This window comes from Bombyx mandarina, chromosome 01 (genome assembly GCF_030267445.1).
Source record: "Bombyx mandarina strain Sakado chromosome 01, ASM3026744v2".
Lineage (NCBI taxonomy): Eukaryota > Metazoa > Arthropoda > Insecta > Lepidoptera > Bombycidae > Bombyx > Bombyx mandarina.
The window spans coordinates 11,111,141-11,136,332 of NC_143208.1; the positions used below are offsets into that span (position 1 = coordinate 11,111,141).

At 36.5% G+C, this 25,192-nt stretch overlaps 1 protein-coding gene across 16 annotated transcripts in view; it reads right to left on the reverse strand.

Annotated features, from left to right (window-relative positions):
* Positions 1–25,192, reverse strand: part of PH (polyhomeotic) — a 67,060-nt gene that overhangs the window by 32,535 nt on the left and 9,333 nt on the right. For 11 of the 16 annotated variants that reach the window (XM_089730005.1, XM_089730017.1, XM_089730021.1 and 8 more), the window contains 6 exons: positions 24,780–25,037; positions 19,380–19,472; positions 9,401–9,541; positions 6,501–6,626; positions 4,452–4,564; positions 1,212–1,359 (listed from right to left, as the gene is read on the reverse strand). In XM_089730005.1, the coding sequence (XP_089586131.1) occupies positions 1,212–1,359; positions 4,452–4,564; positions 6,501–6,626; positions 9,401–9,541; positions 19,380–19,472; positions 24,780–25,037 (879 nt within the window). Of the gene's footprint in view, positions 1–1,211; positions 1,360–4,451; positions 4,565–6,500; positions 6,627–9,400; positions 9,596–19,379; positions 19,473–24,779; positions 25,038–25,192 lie in introns of those variants that run through there. The other 5 variants (XM_089730025.1, XM_089730057.1, XM_089730006.1 and 2 more) reach the window with 4 other exon arrangements.

The following is a 25,192-nucleotide window of genomic DNA, read 5'->3' on the forward strand; positions in this document are numbered from 1 at the left end:
CCACTCACCATCAGGTGGGCTGTATGCTCGTCTGCCTACAAGGTCAATAAAAAAAACATTTTTTAATGTATGAATCAATGTATCAGACAATTCTTTTTAAATGTACAAATAAATTAATCTCTAAATATATTAAATCACAAATTTACGAGACTATTTATAAACTTGTCTTTATTTAACAGAAATTCAACGGAACCTTCAGTGAATGTTCATTGCCGTCGATCCAATTAGCGAAGTAATCATATACAAAAGATATTTTCAAAACATCACGTGGGCGTAACTCAATATGAAAGCTCTGACGAAATTTATTATTTGTGTTCAGGACGTATCTTGTACTCAGTAAATAACGTAATGAAATAACATTATTTGCTACACACAACGGTTACTTACACAATATTGTTATTAGCTAAAAAGTAGTCATTTCATTCGTTTTTTTTCTTCCTATCTAATCAATGGTAGCCTAAGGGTCTATTTCAACTTCGCGCGGACCGGTAGCTCAACTTGAGAGAATTGCTAACACTAGCCCTAGCAAGAGCAGTGCTTCGCTGTATCTACTACCGGATTGGAATCGCTATACACTAAGATCCGGCGGAAAACTCAGTGGGCTGTATCTATGAGCTAGGCCCATCAGTATGTTGACTGAAGTAATTGTCTCATTGAAAAAATAAGCATAAATATCGATAATCAACGAGACTGTATAGTAACATAAGCATTTAGCTTCACGGTACACAAGAAACGCACTATTTCGCGCGACGACATGATGATTGATTAACTAAAGCCACGTTACGTCTTTATTCGTAATAATTTTTGGGGGGGGGAAACTTTGGGGACGTGAGAAGGAGTGCGCAGTAATTACTTTCACGAAACTTGGAACATTTTATTAGAGTTGCACAGAGCAGTATATGCTCATTTATGAAGACGTTACTTTTCGATTCTAGAGTCATGAATGCAAACTCTGAGCCGCGCTCTTTATTGATAGATAGAGAGCGATACTTTGTCTGTTATTATAGCTTAGCATTCATGCTTTCCGGAAACGGCAGCCATTATGAGCCTCATAATATAACTGAAACTATGTCCTGAAAGTGTGCGGCAGCATTATATTATACAATAAGGCTTTAATAACTATTTAATTACAATGCTGACGGTAAACTCGGCTGCTATAATAAACCAAAATTATTAAAACGAGAAATCACTAAGTGACCCTTCATACAAACCTGAATCTGTTGCGAATTGATACCGGGATGCAAGGCTATGTTTCCGGGCATGAGTAACGGTCCCTGGGTGTTGTACAGCTGCTGGAGGTACGCATTGTTCGGCAGGGGCTGCTGTATCACCTGGACCCGGCTGTGACCCCATTCCGCACTGATGAGTTACAATGTTTTGCAATGTATCTAACTTAATGCTACCTAGGAAGACATCCCAGATACAACAGAGCCTATTTATAAGGTACTCAATGAAGTCACAACATTCAAAAATATATAATCTTGTGTTAATAGCCTTATATATATACACTAGCCGTACTCGCCCGCTTCGCTGGGCGTTTAAAATTAACATTATTATTTATTGTCATTATTATTAGGGAGTCCAACACTCATATAAATATTAGCTTATCCATTAAGTACATGTATTTTCTACATGGATACAAAGTTTCAAGACTTTCAAGTCAATCGGATCAATAGATCAGTAGCTATAACAGAACATCCGTAAAAACCATTGTAGATTTATATATTAATATGGATAGGATCAAGAGTATGATTCTGTCATAGCAAAATGCAATCTATATTTTATACATACACGAGACTCCCTTATCAGTAATTCTCGCGAAACGATCACTTTCCAGGAACGCATATGCCATGGTAATTGAAGTTTATGGAAAAGAGAATGACGCAATTAACTATATATCCAGGATGTAAGAAACGCGTTATATTTCATCTGAATAACAAATTTAACGCGGTTCAGTAAAATATCATTAGGGAAAACCGAAAGTATTCAAAATAAAATGACACTTCCATAAAATAAAATAAAACTGGGGACTTTTTTCATTAGTTCTTTTGGTTAACTTTAGTACAATAGATGGACAGTAACATTTTCAATATGTTTTTGGTATTTTTAATTTCCAGACATAAAAAGCATCGCTTTTTTTTTCCTACCTAAGCTGATAGCTTTGAGAGGCTATGTCAGGGTAACCGGGCGAGTAGGTGAGCTCACGGCGCTCAAACCGGAAGTGTTGCTAACACTGGTCCTAGCAAGAGCAGTGCTTTGCAGAATCTACCACCGAATCGGAAACGCGACCCACTGAGAAGATCCGGCGAGAAACGTAGTGGGTGCATCGCACTGCAAAATAATCGGATAAGTGGAAGAATGTTCGCGCTCCGAGGGTTCTTTGGAGAAGTATGAAAATAGTTTTTTTGCATTGGTGGGTGGACAATCTAACTGCCCACCTGGTGTTATGTGGTTACCGGAGCCCATAGATATTTATAACGTAAACTAGCGACCCGCCCTCGCTTCGCCTCGGACACTGTAATTTATTATTGATTTCTCCACTATTTATTTAATGGATGTTATTATACATATAAACCTTTCTTTTCAATCACTCTATCTATTAAAAAAACCGCATCAAAATCCGTTGCGTAGTTTTAAAGATTTAAGCATAAATAGGGATATAGGGACAGAGAAAGCGACTTTGTTTTATACTATGTAGTGATGAAGCCACCCAACCTTTAGATATGAGATCTAAGGTCTCAGTATAGTTACAGCATGGACTCTTTAGAGAAGTAGGCTTGGAGTTGTTGGCTGTTCCCACTTTTGTTCATAAACACCAAACTATTAGTATGCCACAATGATTATTATACATTTACATTCAAAACAAAAAAAAAAAAATCTGTACGTTACCAGCAAAAACCTATTCCTTTCTTTTCAAAATTCTAAGAATATTTTCTATTGTGTTTATCTGAATAAGCAGTTTATTATTGTTGTCCAGCGATGTTAGGTATTTGTATGTTTATTTATGGCGACTAGTGATCTCGAGTCAAAATTAAAAATGTAATATTCGAATATTAAATTAGGATACTTCTCGAACTCGTTAAAAGTTAATTTATATCCTAGTGAACTATTGTTACAAAATATCAAAGAAAGGTATTTATATTTTTTTATTTATAAAATTATGTAGATCATAATATTATTATTTATGTATCGTTTCAAAGTCTGATTTATGCCCTATTTTAAACCATATTATGTATAAGTACTTCAGGGCTTAATTTACTGAGAGGGATACAGACACACAAAACACATATGGACCGTTTATTTTGAAAGTGGTGTAAGTCCATTTTCTTTTGTTTCGAGAAAATTAAAGGTATATACTATATTTGTTGATTTAAAAATACAGGCAAATCATATGAGGTCTGGTTATGCCACCTACCTCTGTCAATTGGACTTACACCAGTTTCATAATCGATGATTATGCAATTTCATTTACCGACCGATTTTAAGTTGTACAAAACATGGGATTTTTTTGAGAAATTAAACACGGACTAGTTATGTATAAAAATTTTACATTAAATTATGCATGAATTACGTGATAGCTCATTTTTCTCAAAAATGGACTTACACCACTTTCAAAATAAACGGTCCATATTTATAATATTTATGCTCTCAAATTACAAGAGATTCAGAAATGCTGGAGTACAGAAGGAACTAAGTACAAAATAACATGCACGCTTATGGTCTTGAGGCCTGAGAATATACTATTTATTCAGTGAAGTCAAAAATCAAAACAAAATTTGAAAGTAAAGTAGTAAAATTTAAATTATTTAGTTTTTATTTAGTAACAAAATACCTATGGGTATAGGATTTCCTGTCATCGGAACATTTGGTATCTCTACTATTCTCTACGAATATTTAGTATCTCTAAAATTTCGTGTAAGAATCTCTACGATCTCAAGTATGGCAATGATACTACATGGGTTTCATTATTTTTCTTTTTGTCAAACGGAACCCTAAACTAGAAGACGGCTTATTAATTAGGACCATTTGGTATCTCTACTATTCTCTACGAATATTTTGTATCTCTAAAATGTTGCGTACGAATCTCTACGATCTCAAGTATGGCAGTGATATTACATGGGTTTTATTATTTTTCTTTTTGTCAAACGGAACCCTAAACTAGAAGACGACGGCTTATTAATTAGCTCCAAACTATCCGCAAACTATCAATCGTGCTACAAGGAAACATGTTCAGTATTTTACGTACAAACTTACCTTAACAAAGTTTTACCTCTAGTTGGTTGCTACTTCAAAATTATACGCAAAACTATTACGTAGCGCTAACAAGAACGTTCTAGAAACATCGAGTATAACAGATTCCTAGACGGGTTCCGCGCGTAACTTCGCTCTCGGTACACAGTTAATAACATCGAGAAAGTTTTAGGGTGGTGTTTGAACGGCGAGTGACTCACCTAAGTTGCTGGGGATGTTGAGCGTTCGAAGGCAAACTTTGTAGGGGCGGCATCGTCGTTATTCCAGCGTTAGATTGCTGCTGAATACCTCCGCCGGTCTGTTGTTGTTGTACCTAAAGTTGTTGGAAACCGACTTTAATTGAACTCATAGAACGGTGACGTAGGTACTTGCACACCACAATTAATTTGTATCGGACGACTAACTACGCTATTTCCTTTTTTTTTTAATGCTAAAATGGGTGGACTAGCTCACAGCCCACCTGGCGTTAAGTGGTTACTGAAGAGACATCTACAACTTAAATGCGCCACCCACCTTGAGATATAAGTTCTAAGGTCTCATTATAGTTACAACGGCTACCCCACCCTTCAAACCGAAACGCATTACTGCTTCGCGGCTCAAATAGACAGGGCGGTGGTACCTACCCGTGCGGACTCACAAGAGGTCCTACCACCAGTTAAAATTCAATATTCAATATTATCGACTTAGAAATATTTAATAAGAAAGAAAGAAACTATCATTAATACAAAGTTTCAAACTTCTATATCGTCAAACTGTGGATTCAATCAGTTGACCTTCATAACTAAGGTCGAATCATCGATTGTAACACCTTTTTATTTTATTTTAAGCTAATTCTAAATAATCAATTTTATTATTTAATCGTGAAGCATATTCAATTTAATTAAAGAAAAGTATAAAACTACATATATGTAGAAACAGATATCGGAAGAACGATTTCAATTGCAGTGCAGAATACAACAATAAGCCCTATTCTAAGCCGTAAAAGTAAGTTTGATCGTAAAGACTGGCCGGTCGTCTGGTGTAGCGGTAAGTGACATGGTCACTACCCACGGGGGTCGCGGGTTCGAATCCCGCCAAAAGAAGATATTTGTATGATAAACATAAAATGTCTTTTCCAGAGTTATGGATGTTTATTAAATATATGTATGTGTATAATAAAAATCTTACATTTGTTTCCGTTATCTGGTACCTGTAATACAAGTTCTTTACGAACTTAGTACGGGACCAGTTAACGTGGCGTGATTGTTAGTAAATATTTATTTATTAATAAAGAATCGGAGCAAATTTTTAATTTAAATAATTAATGTTACTTATTCAAGCAAGATGCAGGAAGTGTTTTATTCAAAGTATGTCTGATCGGAAGCTACTTATGTGATTACACATTGAATGAAATTTCTCAGACGTAGCTTATTAAAGTTTCAGATTGTATAGCACGACAATTTAGATAATGCAGTCGGAGTATACGCGTTCTCTTTCTGTCGCTACATCAAAAGTCGATTTTTTTCTAGAATCGTCTGTAGTTTTGTTTCTCGGTGTTTCGATCTCTGTACTATATTTTTAGGTAAATTAATAAAATAAAATAAAAACTATCACAAAAATAGTTATGTCGACTTATACTCGGTTAGAAACAAGCACAATTTCCGATTTTATAACCAAATATGATATTAAGTAATTACGTATTTAATGTGATTTTAATATGCTATGATGTGTGACGTCCAAAAACATTAGACATTATTGGAATCATTCTAAACGGATTATACAAACACGAAACAGTGTGCTTAGTGCGAGTTTCTTAACGTACTCGATAGAGTAAAAGTTAACACAATTTTGTATGCAGTTGGAACAGCGCCCCTAGCGGCAAACGTAGGCAAGCGATCCCATTCCATACAAATATGAGCTAGCTTTTACGCTATCGACAGCGTTAAAGAACTCGCACTATTTTTTTTTTTAATTGCTTGCTTGGGTGGACGAGCTCACAGCCCACCTGGTGTTAAGTGGTTACTGGAGCCCATAGACATCCACAACGTAAATGCGCCACCCACCCTGAGATATAAGTTCTAAGGTCTCAAGTATAGTAACAACCACCTTCAAACCGAAACGCATTACTGCTTTACGGCAGAAATAGGCTTTGTGGTGGTACCTACCCGCGCGGACTCACAAGTGGTCCTACCACCAGTAAAAGCTAGCACACAGAATACAAAAGAAACGCTATGTTGCACAGTTCATTAATTTTGAAGTGGTTCAGTTACCTGGTGCGAGGCCATGTTGCTGGGCATCGAGGACACGACGGTGACAGTCTGGTGGTGTTGCTGCGATGGCTCGTGTTGCGCCATGCTCAGCTGGTGCTGCACTACTTGCGGTTGACCCTCTACTATCTATAATTAAAGTCATTTATAACTCTACCGCTTCGGCGATAACCGCGATGATGTACACGCGTCTTATTAACAACACAAGTGCTCGGCTTTTTATTTTGATAAATTTTGTTTTTTTAGAAATGATATTTAAATATACGAATTACATATTGATAAAATGATGAAATATGAATAATAGTTTTCGATCTTACCGACACAATTATAAAAAAAAATGAACTGGTTATTTAAAGAACAAATCAAAATTATCGATAAAGTGAAAACACGAATAAAATAACATTTTCTGAAAGTAAATCGTAGCTAAATCGATTTATCGCCCCCGAAATCCCCTGTATACTAAACATTATGAAAATCGTTGGAGCCGTTTCCGAGATTCAAATTATATATAATATATATTTATATACAAGAATTGCTCGTTTAAAGATATAAGATAAATATTACTTTTAAAAGGAGTACGAACTGACGCTTGATAAATGATACGCGAGGGTAAAATGTGACGAGGCTCTCGAACAATTCCGCGGGAATGCATCATATTATTATTGAAATAAATTTTGAATGATAATTTTATATGGTTACATACCTAGGTTTAGTTAACTATATTTAATTTATGCTCAGGCGAGTTTACACTATAAGCAATACAATTTCCGCTGCTGGGTCGAACTCAACACGTTTACTGTAGCGTTACAAATTGCGTGCCGTGTGGCTATTTCCCTCGGGACCTAACAACCTAGACACCTTCAAATTAAATCGTGTATATTTAACTTCTTGAAGACGTCCAAAGAACTTTAGCTGTTGATGTAGTAGTTTGAATTGAATGTGTACACAAGAAAACACGTTATAATAATATATTCAATCACACGAATTTTTACGTCCTCTCCGGTCGGTTACTCTCGAAGAGATGAAAATTTAATCGTTCTGAATCTCGGCACACGTTTCGAAGTATCGGGCATCTTATTTATATTTGAAATTGAAAACGAGGCGACGTTTACCCTCTGGTGTTATACGTGAATATAGTTGATACACCACACTTCAGAATGTCGTAAGGTTCGTGTCTCTGCGAGATCAGCGATAAACTATTTATTCTTTTATTGCTTAAATAGGTGGACGAGCTCACAGCCCACCTGGTGTTGAGTGGTTACTGAAGCCCATAGACATCTACAACGTAAATGCCGCACCCATTGAGATATGATTTCTAAGGTCTCAGTATAATTACAGCGGCCCCATCCATTTTTCCATGTCCTACCTCGGTCTAAAATATTCTACAAATAAAAAAAAGACTCGAAATGAAAGGGTACGAAAATTTTCTCAAATAATAAACGAACGACTACTAACCTTTGGTCCTTAAATAATTAAACTGGTTACTTTTACGACAGCTGTTGCCTTTAGCCGTGGGCAACAATGTTTTTCTGTAACGTGATCTCTCCAACGATCTTATCACGCGATTATAATTTTTAGTATCGACAAAGTCAGACTTTGATGCTGGACTATGCGACTAGGCAGAGTTGCCAATTTAACGTTCGCGAAATGAATTATATTGCCCAGACCGTTGTTAGGGTACTCGAGATGATTGATGCTATAATATGCTGAAGTTAAAGCACTGATTGTCATTTAACCTTTGACCAATTCGATACAATTGAATGCAAGACGTAGAGATGCACTTAATTTACTATACCTAATTTTTGTTTATATTCCTCTGATCGTGGAATGAAGGTCAAAACACGAAACGAAAGTAATACCGGAAAGCGCCTCCGGGATGTGCTGATAAGTTACCGTTTTCCGTAATATCTTTTGACACCGTTATCGGAGGAGCGTAAGTCTCATAAATAAATATTGTTTTCAATTATTATTTTTACATTTAGTGGCACTAAGCTAGGAATTCATTCGTATGTCTTGGGTGCACAAGTTCACCCAAGAATACCAATACTAAATTTAAATAGAATCTTAAAAATTTTCGAGCAGTGATTTGGAAACGATCCATGACCCCATGTTACACAGTCACTAACCACTTAACCACCGAGACGGTCAAGCATTGCTTTCGAATATGAGCAAACGTCCACCACGTTCATAAGTAATCATCGCCGTTCGTGGATAAGGTAATGGAAACAGCTAAACCAAGGCCCACCGATATAGTCATTAGGTCAATGAAAATAGGTGTTCAGTCTAGACGTGGTGGAAATAGAATCATCAAAAATATTCTATCTCGTCGTTCTCTCACAGGTTAAATTATATAGATGTATAAGTGACGACTGTATTAATGTAAATTATTAACATTTCGATTTCTTCGAATTTTCAATTACAACGCAACTAAGGAAGTTTGCTCTTCAAGAACCAGAAGTGTTTACAAAAGGCGTAACGTAACGAATCAACTGGTAAGATTCGCAGAAGGTAAGAATAATATCAGATACTTTGCGACTGCTATGCTTCAAACAGTAAAAGATATTCACACCTCGGGCAGCACATTCTCTGTCGCGAGGTCGAGAATGCAAAAGGAAGGAATTAAATTGATACTGGATGTGGCTTGGACAAAAATATTCCATCACACATCCACGTGGATCGCATACACTGGTCAGTTTTTTATTCGCATCATCGCATGTTATCATTTTTAATATGCAATAATAACGAAAATTTAAGACGATGCGTGAACTCTTATCAGGTTATTGGTAGGTATGACTACAATGTAAAAAAAATGCAATACACGATAGCAAGCAATGATGATAACATAAAACGTCTTATTTCTATGAATATTAATGAAATATATGTATATAATGTATGTAACTGACTTGTTGCGGTTTGATTTCGCCGCTCATGCCGGGCTTGTGGTTCTTGTCGTAAAGCAGGTTCACGTTGCTCTGTGGTGACGCCAAGAAACTTAGATTGATCTCTCCTATTCCTGGTACGTTGAACTGCTGCGTGTGCACCGGCTGATAAACAAAACGATACGCTCTGCATCCAAAATCCATTTTCAATTGAAATAATTATGTTATTGATTTAAAAAAAAATAATTATCGAACACGTATCAAGGGTATTTTTTTTTAAGTAAACAACTAGTCTCCAAGCACGATATGCTTTCGCGAGAACGAATTATAAAATGATCTTGTTCGTACACAACTAAATAATATTACTTTTTTTGCAGTCTTGCAGTTCCCGTGACTTATGCAGACCACGCGTTATGCTTATACAATGAGAAATTTGAGCGGTTTTTTTTGCTGACATTTGTTTATTCTGATAAGACTGAAGATGTGATGTTTTAATGAAATTCGGTCATTACGCGATTTCGATTTTCCTACATCTACGTTTAGGTATTAATAAACAAATGTGTTGTAAAAAATGCGTGTTTAGTAGTAATAGTACCCACACCTGATTTCAAATCAATAATTATTTTTCGTCAGAATATTTGTTCCTTTGTATCTGTCTACATATTCGCAAAAACTAATGGATAAAACCTATTTTAATGATACTCTGTGCTTAGAACCTTATAATTCTAGGATTTACCTTAAAAAACACAGATCTGGCCAATCGAACAAAGTGCGATCTTTAGAAAAAGACCAATCGAAATATGTATTTATATTTATTTTTACGATCACATAACATTGATGTTAAAATTATTATAACGCGAAGTGTATGCTAACTGAACAAGCTTATAAAGCAACATTTTATGGAATTAATTGATTTATTTATCCTGTCACAAAAAAATAATAATTTAAAACAGCAATATGGGAGTGATCGTTTCTTATGGCATACTTATCTATACATTGTACGCGGAATAGGGAACATTACACTTTACTACGATAATGAATTCATGCGAAAATGTAGAGTTGCCATTTGTAAAAATGACAATTATTTGTTTTCAAAATGTCAAATGGTATTAAAATTAACTCTTAAATTTGGTTAGCATACTGGGTGTAAGAGAATCCCCCTCGAAAACACAAACAGCTGATATAGTGATTGGTGTGCATTCATGCCGCGGTAACATCAAAAATATCCTCTAGCCTTAAAAACTACATGCTTTGTTTTTAAATAGAGCAATGTAACAAACGAAACATCTACTGAATTACCATTAAATAGCCACCAGCAACCCGAGATTGATTGAATGCGGTTGTTGACCCCTAAATTAGGTAGATGTTCATTGCGTTTCTACAAATTAACTTATAATTGAACATAACTTAAAACAATTTAAAAGAAGTCTTCGAGCTTGGTAAATGGGCAATTGTTTGCCATTTTTGCTAAGTTTTCGCCTTACATATTGTAAAGTATGGATCACCGCAACCATTAACTAGTGGACACATAACAATGACACTTTCACGTTAATATTATCAAAGGAATGAAAAATGCAGTACTTTTAACCACACATTATTGTTTTGGTAATAATCAATAAAATTACTTTATTTAAATATAAATTTTATGAACGCCCCTCGACTTCCGAGTCCTCGGACAGGAGACCAAAATTTCATCTCAAACTGTTGCATCTAGTGATGCCAGTCGTATATTCCGACTAAAACTCAGAGCTATATTATGCAACTTTTCGCAATAATTTATAATTTTATAGTAACTTCAGTATATTAAACAATCAAAACATGCAGTTACATACATTCTCTTTCTTCTAAGTATGAAATCAGCTTATTGTGATTGTGAATGGTAGCCCGCCAGCCGTGAGAATGCCACTTGCACTGTTAACGCGTTGCCGTAGTCAATATTATCAGAATTTAGTCACGTTCTTCATTAGTCTAACTCTGTTCCGAACCCTAACATATACTTAAGTTTTACGTACAACTAGTTGACTTAGTTACCTTTTCCAAACAATTGAAATAAATATTCGATAAAAAAAAACAACAATAAAAACACAGTACAGAACTACAATATGTTTTTTTAACACATATCGAACGTGGTTCGATTTCGAACCAATCTATACGTATGTGAAGGCGGCATCGGAGCGCTTCTACATGACAGCATAGCGACATGATAACCCCTTTATCGTAACCGCCACTAACTACGGCCCAGACTTACGAAACAGCCAGCCACTAACAACGCCCTGAACCCACCTGGTACCACCTGACCTCCTCTCTAACAAACAAAGCACATATCACCGCACTCGTTGAAGAAGACGTAACGTCTAAGCTATCGCATCGGTCCGTTCAGTTTTAGGAGGACATTCAACGATTTGCCTTACCAACTCAGCGATACCTGAATGCGTACGTAGTAGCGGCCCTTAAGATGTTAGGCCTTTTTCGGGAGCGCTCGGGTAGTTAATAGCGATCCTTAAGATCGAACTCTCGAGCTTCAAGACAGCACAGACATTAAGTTTTTTTTTACTACCTAAGCGGATAGCCTTGAGAGGCTATTTCAGCGTAACCTTAACTAATAGGTGAGCTCACGGGGCTCAAACCTGACGACGTTGCTAACACGAACCCCGGCGAGAAACTCTGTGGGCTGTGTCTGTGGGTTAATTTACTCGTCGAGCCCTTCGTCGCAAGCGACGGGTTCTACGAGAACGATGACCGGTGTTTGAGGTACCTAAAAGCACCGTTAGTGGGTCGGGAGGATCCGAAATGACGTGTTTTGGGCGACGTCGACTGCTTTCCATTCTGTCCGCAGGATTAAGCATCAAGCAACGCATGCATAAAGAAAAAACTATTTACTTTTCGTTCTTTTTCCCTACCCATTCGCTGGTAGCCTAAGAGGCTATCCCAGCTACGCCCGGACGAGTAAGTGAGCTCACGGGCTCAACTTGAGAGAATTTGCTAACATTAGCCCTATCAAGAGCAGTGCTTCGCAGAATCTACCACCGGATCGGAATCGCCACTAACTGAGAAGATCTAGCGGGAAACTCAGTAGGCCTACTTTCAGTCTGGTGAGCCGTAATGGTACCCGCATTGAAACTTACGTTTGAAATCACAATTATATTATATATAGACAAACAAACGATGTTCCCTTCTTCTAACCATACAGTAGAATGATGTCCATAAAAATCAGTTAGTGAATTGCTGCTGCAACGAATATTTTTACGAAGATGAACATTGAAATTATTTATTGTGTATTGAAATTTTTTGCGAATTCTTTCAAAACACAATAAAGGCAAATTTAATGGTGGCAGACTTTTGTTTGTATCGTATAGGTCCCGGTGTTGTAATGGTCGACATTGAGCCTACAAGTTATATAAAGAAATATTAAAAAACCATTATATTATCATCAATCTTTAGAGAGACGCATGTTCTCATGACAATACTTGAATGGATTCACAGAATGACTGTAGTTATGTCAATTTTAAGGTCTGCGAGAAACTTCATTCTTGGTTTGTAAATTTTTTTGTTTATCAACAATACTGTAATTTATAGAATTTTTAAAATAAACGAATAATTGAAAGAAATCGCTGGCTCCGTTCCTTTTCAGCATTATTTTGATATTTCTGTTAATTTCTTTTAATGCCGAATCTACATTGAACTTCTTTTTTTTAATAAAAAGAACAACACACTTTATAGACTTAGCTAATTTTAGATAGATAACAATATAGAATAGACCGAATCATAAATTTACTTGAGCGGAGAATACTCCTTGGTAATTTCAAAATAATTTCATTCAAACGACAACAAGCCTTTTTTGTATACAAAATTTGTCTAGGTATGTTCCAATACATCAACGATGATCTATCTATTTAGACCTATCATCATCATCATTCTCCTGCCCTTCTCCCAGTCACCTGGGGTCGGCGCAACATGTTTTCTCCTTGCATACTCTTCTATCATATACCATTTCTTCGCTCACTCCCCTTTTACGTCGTCTTTCACGCAATCCATCCATTTCTTCTTAGGTCAACCTCTTCCTCTATATCCTTCCACGTTCAAAGTTAAAACTTTCTTACCAACCTCACTTTCATTTCGTCTCATCACATGTCCATACCATCCCAAACGTGCACTTCTCAGCTTCTCTGTCACAGGTGCCATTTTCAGACTTCCTCTAACACATTCATTCCGTATTCTTGTTACTCCATACATCCATCGCAACATTCGCATCTCTGCTGCATGCAATCGCCATATATGTATACATATAATATATTTTACCTATACTGGGTGTTAGGAGACAGCTTCCGAAAACGAAGACAGTAAAGATAGTACTAATGACACCTTTGATGACGGGACGAAAAAAAAAAATTCATTGCTGATTTTTTTTAAAGTAAAGTTATGTATTTTTTATGAAACTATCGTTTCATTTATCTGTACTAACATGATGGAGAGTAAATAATGGTAATAAAACGTTTTAAAACTATGGTTTTCTTTTTAAAATAAGTATCGGTTTTTTTTCCGTCCCATCGTCAAAGATGGTTCATCATTAGTACTATCGTCTGTCTTCGTTTTCGGAAGCGGTTTTCTAGCACCCAGTATATTTTCCGACGCTCACGAAGTAATAGACTGTTAGGTCTCTGTTTCCCTCAATTAGGTATTACTTTAAGGAAGAAGTTTGTTTCTTCTAACTAAATGAACTAAATTCATCATTAAAACGCGAGTTTAATTGTGTTGTAAGCGCGAGTAGGTATCTTCTTTTGATCCTTTCAATTGTATCTGAAACAGAATGCCAATGCATATACTAAATGACCTAAGCGAGGAATACTAACATCATATGAGATTTAACCCTTTAACTGTCGTGTAGGCCACCGGTGCCCTAAGTGGCACACTGAAATAATTATGTCCACTTCTGTTACTAAGCGCCTGGATTGCCAACCTTTACTTTCTTTTGTTTTGTTATGTACTCGTATATATATTGTAGTCTTTTAGGTCCCCTAGAAATAGATTCATTCTCAGTATCTTTGGATTCGTCTTTCTCTAGCGATTATACTAGATATTCCAGCGCCTTAGTATGAAGATCGAAAAGAGAAATCGACACACTTCAGTGACGACTTCAGCGACGACTTACTTCAGTGCGCCACGTAGGGCACCGGTGACCTACGCGGCAGTCAAAGGGTTAATGCATATTAGAAACGCTGCTCTGAAACAGATGCTCGACGCAATGAACTGAAAGCACGCCCGCCTTGTGTTACCTATTACAACTATTACAATGGTGTGCTCACCTGTACGCAATGTGCACGAACCTTTAGGAATAACATCGGTTATGTTATCCACACACGAGCACACCGTGACAATTAGAAACGGAGTTTGAAGTGGTCGCCATGGCCGAAACGACTTAGAGGAGAGTAGTAGCATTATATTAGAATTAAACACGTTACGTAAAATCTATTATTTTTTACAGATTAAACGAAGTTAAAATTTGAACGCCTTAAAATTGAGGTCTAACTAGGATTCCTCAAAGTGTGTGGGTTGCGAAATTAACGACTATTGAAGTGTAACAATTGCAGATATTCTGCAACATCACTTTTTGTTTTAACAATAAAAAGCGCCTTAAATAACATTGAGCAACGATCATTGTTAAATTTCAAATATTTTTAATTTATCCAATTTTTTCTAATCATAACTTTTCATTCTTAACGTAAATGTAAAAAGTAGGTACGGTGAAAGTAAAGTGAATGTGTCCTACAGTATAATTATACGAAAACACACCGTGACTCTTGATGTTTCAATACAATGTCAGTTTTAATTCTGAGTTATTCATTCTTAATCGAAGCACGCGTTTTATGTTGCAAATATCATGTGTCCGGTTCTAAGCCCCTTCCTCGATTCACTTTACCTAAGGGGTAGTATTAGTTAGGCGGTAGACCTGTAGTTAATAGCTCTATCCATAATTAGATGGTTTGTGTGCATTAAGCAAAGGTCATTTATTCGTAATAATTTTGAATAGTTGAAACAGATTTAATAGATACCTACGGATATCTCTTGTATCTGATCGATCGAGCAAAGTTATGTAAAGGATATATGTATTATTATTTTTTTCCCAAAATTAAATCAGAAACAGTTTTTAGGTGCAAGTTATTACTGAAGTAGCAATTAATATTTTAAAGTTGCGATTTTGATATCTCTCGTGAATAATGTACAATTGGATCATGAACATGGAGTTTATTTTATTATTTGACACAAACCCTCGCCATTAAGCCAGTCTAAAGCTTTCTTTAGTCACATCTGAACGGATATAAAGTGTTGTGTGTGTATTTTTTTAGCTCATAGACCCCTTTTTTTTAACGCTGGTGAATCCATTTACGGATAGCCGGTCGAGGGGGGTAACGGACTGGGTTATGTCGGACTCTGGCGCCTCCTGAGAGGAAGAAGGGGAGAAGAGAAGGACCGAGGTCCTCCACCTCCCCCAAAACCCCATCGAGCTCCACCATCGACTACACGGAGCTTACGGTACCGCAGTGCGCGCCGAAAGTCCCGCCTTCGCCGGTACCCGTACTAGCTCATACACCCCTGCTGCTGGACACTTCTATATCGTTCTCTCACTACTGAGGATCGCGACCGCATGTGACGTGCTTCCACTGTGTTCGATCATGAGTGGCATGGACTGCATGGTACAGACTACCACCAAGTGCTTCACTTGCCAGATCTGACCATCTGGCTGGCGTTCTGTCCACGGCGCGCTTGCCCTCTATGCGACCCGCAATTATGAGCTTCTCTAATTCATGTCTGGGAGACCGCATGATGTGTCCGAAGAAGTTCATAATATTAACACAGACCTCCCAATAACCGGTCCTTCGCAGTCTGCATCCAGCGGATTGCCGCGACCTTCAGCAGGTCTTCGGTCCACCTCGTGGGTGGCCTGGCCTACCTACGCCGCGCGGTCGCCACTCGAGATCTTTTCGGCTCCAGCGGCCATCTATTCTACGAGCAAAGTGCCGACACTACCTCTCTGCCCACTACCTCTTCAATCTTCGTTCGGGAGGACATCGTTCGGGATATGTCAGTCACCTTGGTTCTTTTGCAAATCTCCTCATTACTGAATCGATTTCACAGGAAATCTCACGAGCATAGTCCTCACCATTGCTCTTTGAGTAGCGTTGTGCCTTCTGATAAGGCCCATTTTCAGGGTCTGAATGTCTCACTGGCGATGTCATCACTGGCAATACACAGTGGTCAGTCAGACTTTCGTCTCGGACACTGCGGTATTTGGAATGAGAAGATTTTCGGCAGATTTTTTTTCAAGTTTCATAATACATACAAGTTTTTGTAAAAAAGATATAGGGTAAAACCTGGATAGATGCCGCAGCGGGATAGATGCCTCATGTTCTAAAAACCTAACTTCCCGCACTCATGACAAAAAATTAATTTAATAAGTAGGAACCACAGTCACCCTATACCTTATCTACCATTTGACAATCGCGTGGTGACGAAGTGTTTTCCTCGTGTACATAATTTTCTCCGCGCGGAATTTCACGAACACGTCAAAGATTGAAAGGTTAGCATTTAGCGTGGTATAACTTTATAATTAGTGTAAAATTCCATTATATTTTTTGCTACGTGAATATATTGGTTCATTGAGTCTGCATCTAGGTGTAAATAAATGCTATTAAGTTTATAATTTATTTACAAAAAATTTGGGCATCTATCCTTATCACAAAGGATAGTTGCCCTGATTTTTTGGGGTATAGGTGCCTTTAGAGGCATCTATCCCTCCATACTCTGCCATTTCAGAATACAGCAGAAATATGCCACGAAAACATAAAACACAAACAACTGATTTACAGTTCAAGCAGCGAAGATGAAGACAACCCACTTAACTATAAAATGAAAGGAAATAAAACAATAGATTTGCCCCTAAAGAAATCTAAGGGATAACCCTAAAACGCATGTAATAATATCTGCATTGAATGTTTTGAAAACTATAAAAATACGAAGTCGTAATCCGACTGAATTCAATGTTTAGTGTTTCAGAACTAGCTACATGAAACGTGTTTTTCAGAAATGATGTAGAAGATGTGGAAAATTTAAAGCACTATCCAGTTAAACTTCAATTGGACAAAATAATAAAGATATCTTTATTGTGTTAATTTAATATAAAAAAATATGATTTTGCAATGTACACATTGACACTTAATGTGAATATTTTATAAACAATTAATTGTTTAAACTCTTAAGAGTTTATATTTTTGTTGAATAAATATATGTAAAATTTAATTTCATAAAAAAATAGGATAATGCATGTTGAAACTAAAAAAATTGTAGTTTAGCTTACGCTTACTTAACGCTTTAAAAATTTAATTATGATCATTTGTGTGATATGAGAACTATCTTTTAATTATAAACATTCATAGACTTAAAAAATACAAAATATTTTTTATTATTATGACCCATGTTTCTTGGAGACAATTATTGCTCTGTTAGGAATAGAACTTCTAAATATTTGGTTTGGTTTTTACGTTTACACGATATAAAGGGCATCTATCCTGCACTGCAGGCATCTATCCTACTCAGTATTTTCTTGGTGGGGCAACTATCCATACAGGTAGGCATCTATCCTCCAAAAAAAGGTTCTACGAAAAACGAATTTCTGCAAAATCTGTATTTGATTGGTTAAAAATTTTTTATACTAATTAAACATAAGGGATTGAGCTAACTACATTAATAGAAATTATTCGTATAAAATTAATATTTTCAAAATTACATGACTTTTTCAAAAAGTGGGGCATCTATCTCGGCTTTACCCTAATTTAATCAAGACCCGTATTTAAATTCATATGTTTATTTAGTTAACGGAACCATTTTATCTCAAGCGTCACCTTTGCATTAATTACGTCGATGAATGCTGACTGTCAACCGTGACCCCTCGTGAACACATTTTAGGTTAGTAGGTGCAAAGGACTAGCTTCCGAAAACTAAAGACAAACGAATCGTTGAAATTCAAACAAAAGTAAATAATACAATAGGTAGTTTTTAGAGATCTTGCATAAGCCGATCATGTTTTAAGCATATATTGTACTAGCCGTACTCGTCCGCTTCGCTGGGCATTAAAAATTACCATTATTATTTATTGTCATTATTATTAAGGAGTCCAACACTCATATAAATATTAGCCTATCCATTAAGTACATGTATTTTCTACAAGGATACCAAGTTTCAAGTCAATCGGATGAATGGTTTAGTAGTTATAACGGAACATCCGTAAAAAACACTGTACATTTATATATTAGTATGTACTATATATTTATCGATCATATATTGTAATAATCACCTAACATCACAAATATCGCATTAAATGAGTACAGCTCACTTACTGACTCAGATGTATTCAAAGGGTTTGACAAAAAAAAACACTTAAAAAGGATTCGTCTTTGACAAAGTATTTGTAGCCGCGTATTTACAGTAAGTAATTGGTTTGATGGCGTTACCTTCGTTTGAAGTTCTACACATCATTCGGTAACCTTTGTAAGGTATCGAAATAAATAAAATGCGATCGTTGCTTTTTCTGCGATGTGCGGAATGTAATAAAATTAAAAAAGGAAACACCCGTATTCAACCGTCTCAATAATCACTGTTTTCGTTTTAATATTATATGCAATTTACAACGTGTATACAGACGAGAATTTTCTTTACGAAAATTGAGTTACATGGACAGATCGGGAACGACATATTAATTGAGTTTTGAATTAAATGCAGTTAGTGTCAAAATGATTTAGTGGGTTAAATAATGGATCTAATGATGATTAATATCGTGCCAACAATCTGAATACGTTTGTAAATGTACAAATCGTAGCGATTATTTATTTAGAACTATCGCATGCTTTATTTTACATGTCTTCGAAGATATCGGATCTAGTTATAAAAACGTTGAACAATGTTAGTAATTTTAATGGATGTTATTAGTAAAATTCACGTAACATTGTACCTGCAAGAATTTCTGTTGATGTTCCGATTGTTGAGTTATTTGCAGTAATTCTTGTTTCTGTTGTTGAGACTGTTGTTGATACTGCTTCTGTAACTATTAGCAAATTTAGGGGTAACGTCCGGAATCTTTACAGCACGAGACACGGTAACGTTTGAATATTAACGTAATAAATACTGATCAAAATATTTAAGTTAACGTAATCTATATCTCGTCATCAAATGAATTAAATTCTTATATTAAGTAACATTAGTTTAATTTATTTTTTAATAGTTCACGATCACAAACGTTGATGCTGTTTTAATATTACTTACAATTCACTTTACATAGACTTAATATACGTAAAAAAATATAGCAGCTGCAGAGTCGTTTAGAGCCTAAAACTTCTTAATTACGAGGCATCGTTGTACAACAATATTGTTTCCTACGCTTTAGTGCGGTTTGGTTTAAGTTAAGCTTCAATCATACCCTATAAGTAATTTGAGCTCTGTTGGGAGAGCGAGAGGTGCGACATTGGCGTAACCGTATACACGGTTAGGGGTGCGGTGCTGGCAAGGTGTGAGAGCCGCGTTAGTTCAGTAAAATCTACCGAAAGGGTCGCGCAAAGAGCAGGACCACCTGTGCTATATATCGTATGCTGCAAACAGTAATCGGTAACAACTCTAAGCTTTATATACATATACTAGCGACCCGTCTTCGATTCGCTTCGGAAAATGTAATTTATTATTGATTTCTCCACTATTTAATGGATGTTATTAGACATATAAAACTTCCTCTTCAATCACTCTATCTATTAAAAAAAACCGCATCAAAATCCGTTGCGTAGTTTTAAAGATTTAAGCATACGTAGGGATATAGGGACAGAGAAAGCGACTTTGTTTTATACTATGTAGTGATATGTATGCATAAAAACGCCCGTGTGCATTAATCGTATCGAATAATGAAGGTAGTCTGCGAATAGAAATTTTGGAATCTGTCTGAAATTTCTGATAATGTTCGTGGATAAATTATAGAATCTTTTATTTGTTTCAGGTTACGATTCCCCCTCCTCCCTCTTCCCTCCAAATAATTAATAGACTGGAGGGTTTAATTGATCGACACATCGACAGTAATTTCCACATCACAACGCTACAACACGTACTGCAAGCATAAAAATGACATTTTATGGATATGGCTGCAGTGTCAGAAATCTTGAAAGAAGTTCGATATTACATTATGAACCTCCATCTCGTACTTACCGTTTACGATTAGTTTTAACGAGTTAGAGTGTATTCGTAATTACGTCACTGTCTGTTTGAGTGAAATATATATTTTAAAAGCAATAACTGATGATGTTGTGGCCCGTGGAAAGACACTGCGAATGAAAACTGAACAACACTATTCAAGATCGTCTTCACGCCGTGCATTTAAAATTAAATAATATTTGGTGATATAAAAGTCAGTTTATTTGCATGGAGTTAAAAGTAAGTTATTTTTGTCAGTTGTGGCTGCTGAGTATAAACACTGATTATCCTGTGGTTGATATTAATGAAGCTAGCAATGTTTCGATATAATGACATAATTAAGTGTCAGTTAGTTCAACAGAGAATGCGGGTGGAGAAATTGACACTGCGATGTCCATGGGGTCCGGCCGACGCTTTACACCATCCGCAGGTAGAAACAAAACTTAGATCCAACATAAACTTCGATTCAATCGGTTCGTTGCTCAGAAATTATAAAGTAAAATAACGATGCGCTATATACCGAAGCAGTTAGGAAACTGGTTGTTTAGTGCGGTAAATCTAAACGACCGTTGGCAACATTGAAGAATGCGCGGCCTACGGGTTTTACTTATATACGTTATCATCGTAAAATTCGAATCTAGTCTGCGTTTATATACGGTCGAGAATTAAAATAATAACGAACATATATTTTGTCTTTGATTATTATTGTTTGTGGGAATTTTGCATAACTTTATAAGCCCGGTTCGAATTTAGTATTATTATACGTATATATTTCTATATTTTGTAAATACCTATTTTTACAATGTTTACGTTCGTTGAAAACGATAATAGCTTTGATACGTCATTTACAATATTCTCTGGACATTGGGCGTCAAAGATTTTATACGATTGACAAAATAAAAATACTCTAAAGGAAACGTTAGATTTATGAGAAGATATTTGGAACTTATCTAAAGTTATAATGTCTATTTTATCTAGTTTCTACAAAACACTACTCATGCTAGTTAGTTGTACATAGAGGATAATGATAATAACAATATATTAGATGATAGTTAAATAATAAAATATTGATTAACAACACCTGATTACGAAAACTTTAGTGTTCCAAATGTCGGATATTACAAAATAGTGTTCAGAAATTCGAAATTAAGCCGTAAATTGGTTTTAATTCTAGACTCATATCTTCGTGGCTTACCTGTCACAAATGAAGAAGATAACTGGCTTTAAGATGTATTAAGTTCACTACCACTCTGATTCTACCACGAAAAAGTCATGCGTTAAGTTTCAAAGTATAAGAAAGTGTCAGGTCTTTCGTTTTAAATGGTCAGCGAAGTTATTAATAAGGCGTTTTAAGAGTTTCTAATCCGTTACGCCATTGTCCAAAGAACATGAATTAATTCCAACAAACACACCCGAACTTGCGAGCTTTCCTTTCGCCGATCAATAATTACAGATGCCGCTATTGCTAACTGGGCAACAAAGAAGCTTTCTTAAAATAGCTTTACGTCACTGTTACTAAACAAAGCGAAATCTAATTACTTTTATAAAATTACTTAGTGTCCGTGGTTTTGTTTGGGCGCTCGTGTTTTATGTAATCGTGCGCCGTTTGTCCGATTCCAGTTGAAATTTTGTACCGTAATGTTCGGCACTTCTGAGATTACTTCATAATAATGCCAAAGTACATCAGTGTGCGAGTAGTGCGAGTTTTTTAACGTTCTCGTTAGCGTAAAAGTTAAATCAAATTTGTATGGAGATGAAAAGTTTGCCTATGTTTGCCGCTAGGGGCACTGTTCCAAGAGCATACAAATTTCAGGTAACTTTTACGCTATCGAAAACGTTAAAAAACTCGCACTAAGAACACAGATTGCAGACGAATTGTGTACTTATTAAACTCAATGTTTTTATTACCTTAAATTTACTTTAATTAAAAGTGAATCTCACTAAAGAAAAAGAAACCATAGTTGTTACTATGACGATGCGTGGCTCGATTGAAATCACTGACTACATAACGGTTTGTATGCGTTACTCCTAGGGCTACCCCATGAGTATGAAATACCCGTGTAACACAAAGAACATGAGCGCAATATCGACAAAAAACCCACATGGGGGAGATCGAATTTAAAAATAAGCAAGGGACATTTTTTTCTAAGCAACGAAAACTCTAGTTTGTTAGTGACTGACTACATTTTACACTATATCACCATCATCATCAGCCCAGAGTCGTTTACTGCTTGACATAGGCCTCTCCCAATTTACCTATTGAGTCCGGTCTTCGGCTATCCTCATTCACCTCTTGCCACTATATGCAACCATCCAGGATTAATATATTATGTACTCCTATATAAATATCAAATACAGTATGCACAAATTAAATCAACTATTATTATATTAAACTGTCAACTTTATGACAAATCTGATCGCCTTTGATTAAGTACTATTGGCTACACACTAGGAATGTGTACATGCGCTGAGGAGCGCTTAGTACAATACATTATGAATGACTGGTCTAACAAACGTGTGGGCACTAAATACGACTATATAGTTGCATCGTCTTTGCATTAACATGTACAGTATTCATGCGAGGTGCCAAATCATGAAGTGATATCGTAGGTCGTACCTTTACCTAATGTGAATGTAAATGGACTTTATTACATTTAAATGCTGACGCCACGCGACATGCAGTCGGTACGGGTCTTTCCTTTCAAACCGGACCTCAGTATGAGTTGGCAGCGGAAACAGCCTGGACCGTAGTGGCCACTCGCGTGAACGCAGCTCGCCCTATCGCCAGTATACGCCAGTTACGTACAAAAATACCACGACTGTTTTGTTGGTACGCTTGTTTTTAATGATGGTTTTTTCTTTTAATATTTTTTTTATTGTTATTTTTAGTTTTCTATATTAGCTCAGCACTAGTGAATAGAGTATTAAGATAAATTATCTTGTCTATATTCTTATGTGAGCTTGGCACGTATACAACATACATACAACATCAACCCGCATTGCAATTTGAAGGCCTGGGATTGGAGATAATAATATGGGGAAATAGTAGAAGTAGTAGGGCGAAATTGCTAATTGATTAACAAAATAATCATTGTCGCATGTGGTCAGAACGTTGAAAAAATGTGCGTAGAATAACATTTCATAGGTATTTCGAACTTAAGCTTATTGAATTCCAGCATATATTTAAGCAGCATAGACTTAGGAACACAGGGTTCGTGCGAAATCAATAACCCAGCTCCCGGCTTGATGGCGATAGAGAAGAGAGATCTCTCTCCCGTCACGCCGCCTACCTCCACAATGGGGCAGCTACAGATCGAGAACCCCTGCCAAGTTGCCCAGCACTGCAACCGTGGTGAGTCAACACCCGTACTAGCATTGAGGTGATAAGTCCTCGAACCTTAATCAACATTGAGCGACTCCGCTAACACGATCCAGGGCGGTGTACTCGTTTAGTGGTGTGTTGACTCCAAGGACATGGTCCAATAATCTCCAACTCTGTTCTGACCGAGAAGGCTCGCAGTGGCCGCTGTAGCATCTTCGCCATTCTCACGTTAGGACTAGTCCCAAGCGGGAGCTCCCCTTGCCCCCCACATTTAACAGTGATGTAAGTATCGACCGGTGGCGCTATCAGAGGTCCACAAAGCCATTAGGATTACCGTGCCACTCCAGCCGTAACAAGATAGGCAGATTTATCGAAATCTTTCGAGAGACACGACCAGCGTCCCGTCTCAATATCCAATCATGTGGAGTTTGGGAAGAAGAGCGCTTCTCAGCATTATTGATACCAGATATTCTACAGCGGAGGATTAAGAAAAAAATCCACTCCTTGATCTATATCCAGCGAACCTTGGGATAGTGCTATTACTATTCCATGATTCGCGACAAAAAAAAAAGGCTCACCACATTGACTATTTCTGCATTATCAGTATCTAGTGGATTAAAGAGACTTTTAAAAAGGTATTCTGTCCACTTTGAAGGGGGCCCCCACCCACACTGCACCTTCCGGTACGCAATCACCAACCAAGAGCTTTTTGGCCTCATCTGTTCTACAAGCCATGTATGTTGGCCAATATCACTGTAATCACGCAATCCGCAATTTAGGCTATATACCATTTTTCTCCTGAACCTCTTCATTTCTAACTATCTATAATTTTAGCTTAAATAGATTTCTGAAACTCACCAATTCCTGCTGATCTTGTTGATTTTTTAAATGCTGCTGTATAGCTTGTTGGTGTTGTCTTTGTAGAGCTTGTTGTTGTAATTGCTGCAGTTGCTGATGTTGCAACTGTTGCAGTTGTTGTTGCTGCAACTGTTGCAGTTGCTGCTGCTGCTGCTGCTGTTGTTGTTGTTGCTGTTGTTGTTGTTGCTGCTGCTGCTGTTGTTGTTGTTGTTGTTGCTGCTGCTGTTGTTGTTGTTGTTGTATTATCTGCTGCTGGATCTGCTCTCATTAAAATTTTATCAAAATGTTTAATTTTCCTGTTAAACATTAAATCATTTTTATAATATGATAAAGTAATAATAATTAATATGATTATTATTATATTTTCAAGAAAAAAGAAAATTATATTTAATTAATAATATACAAAATATACT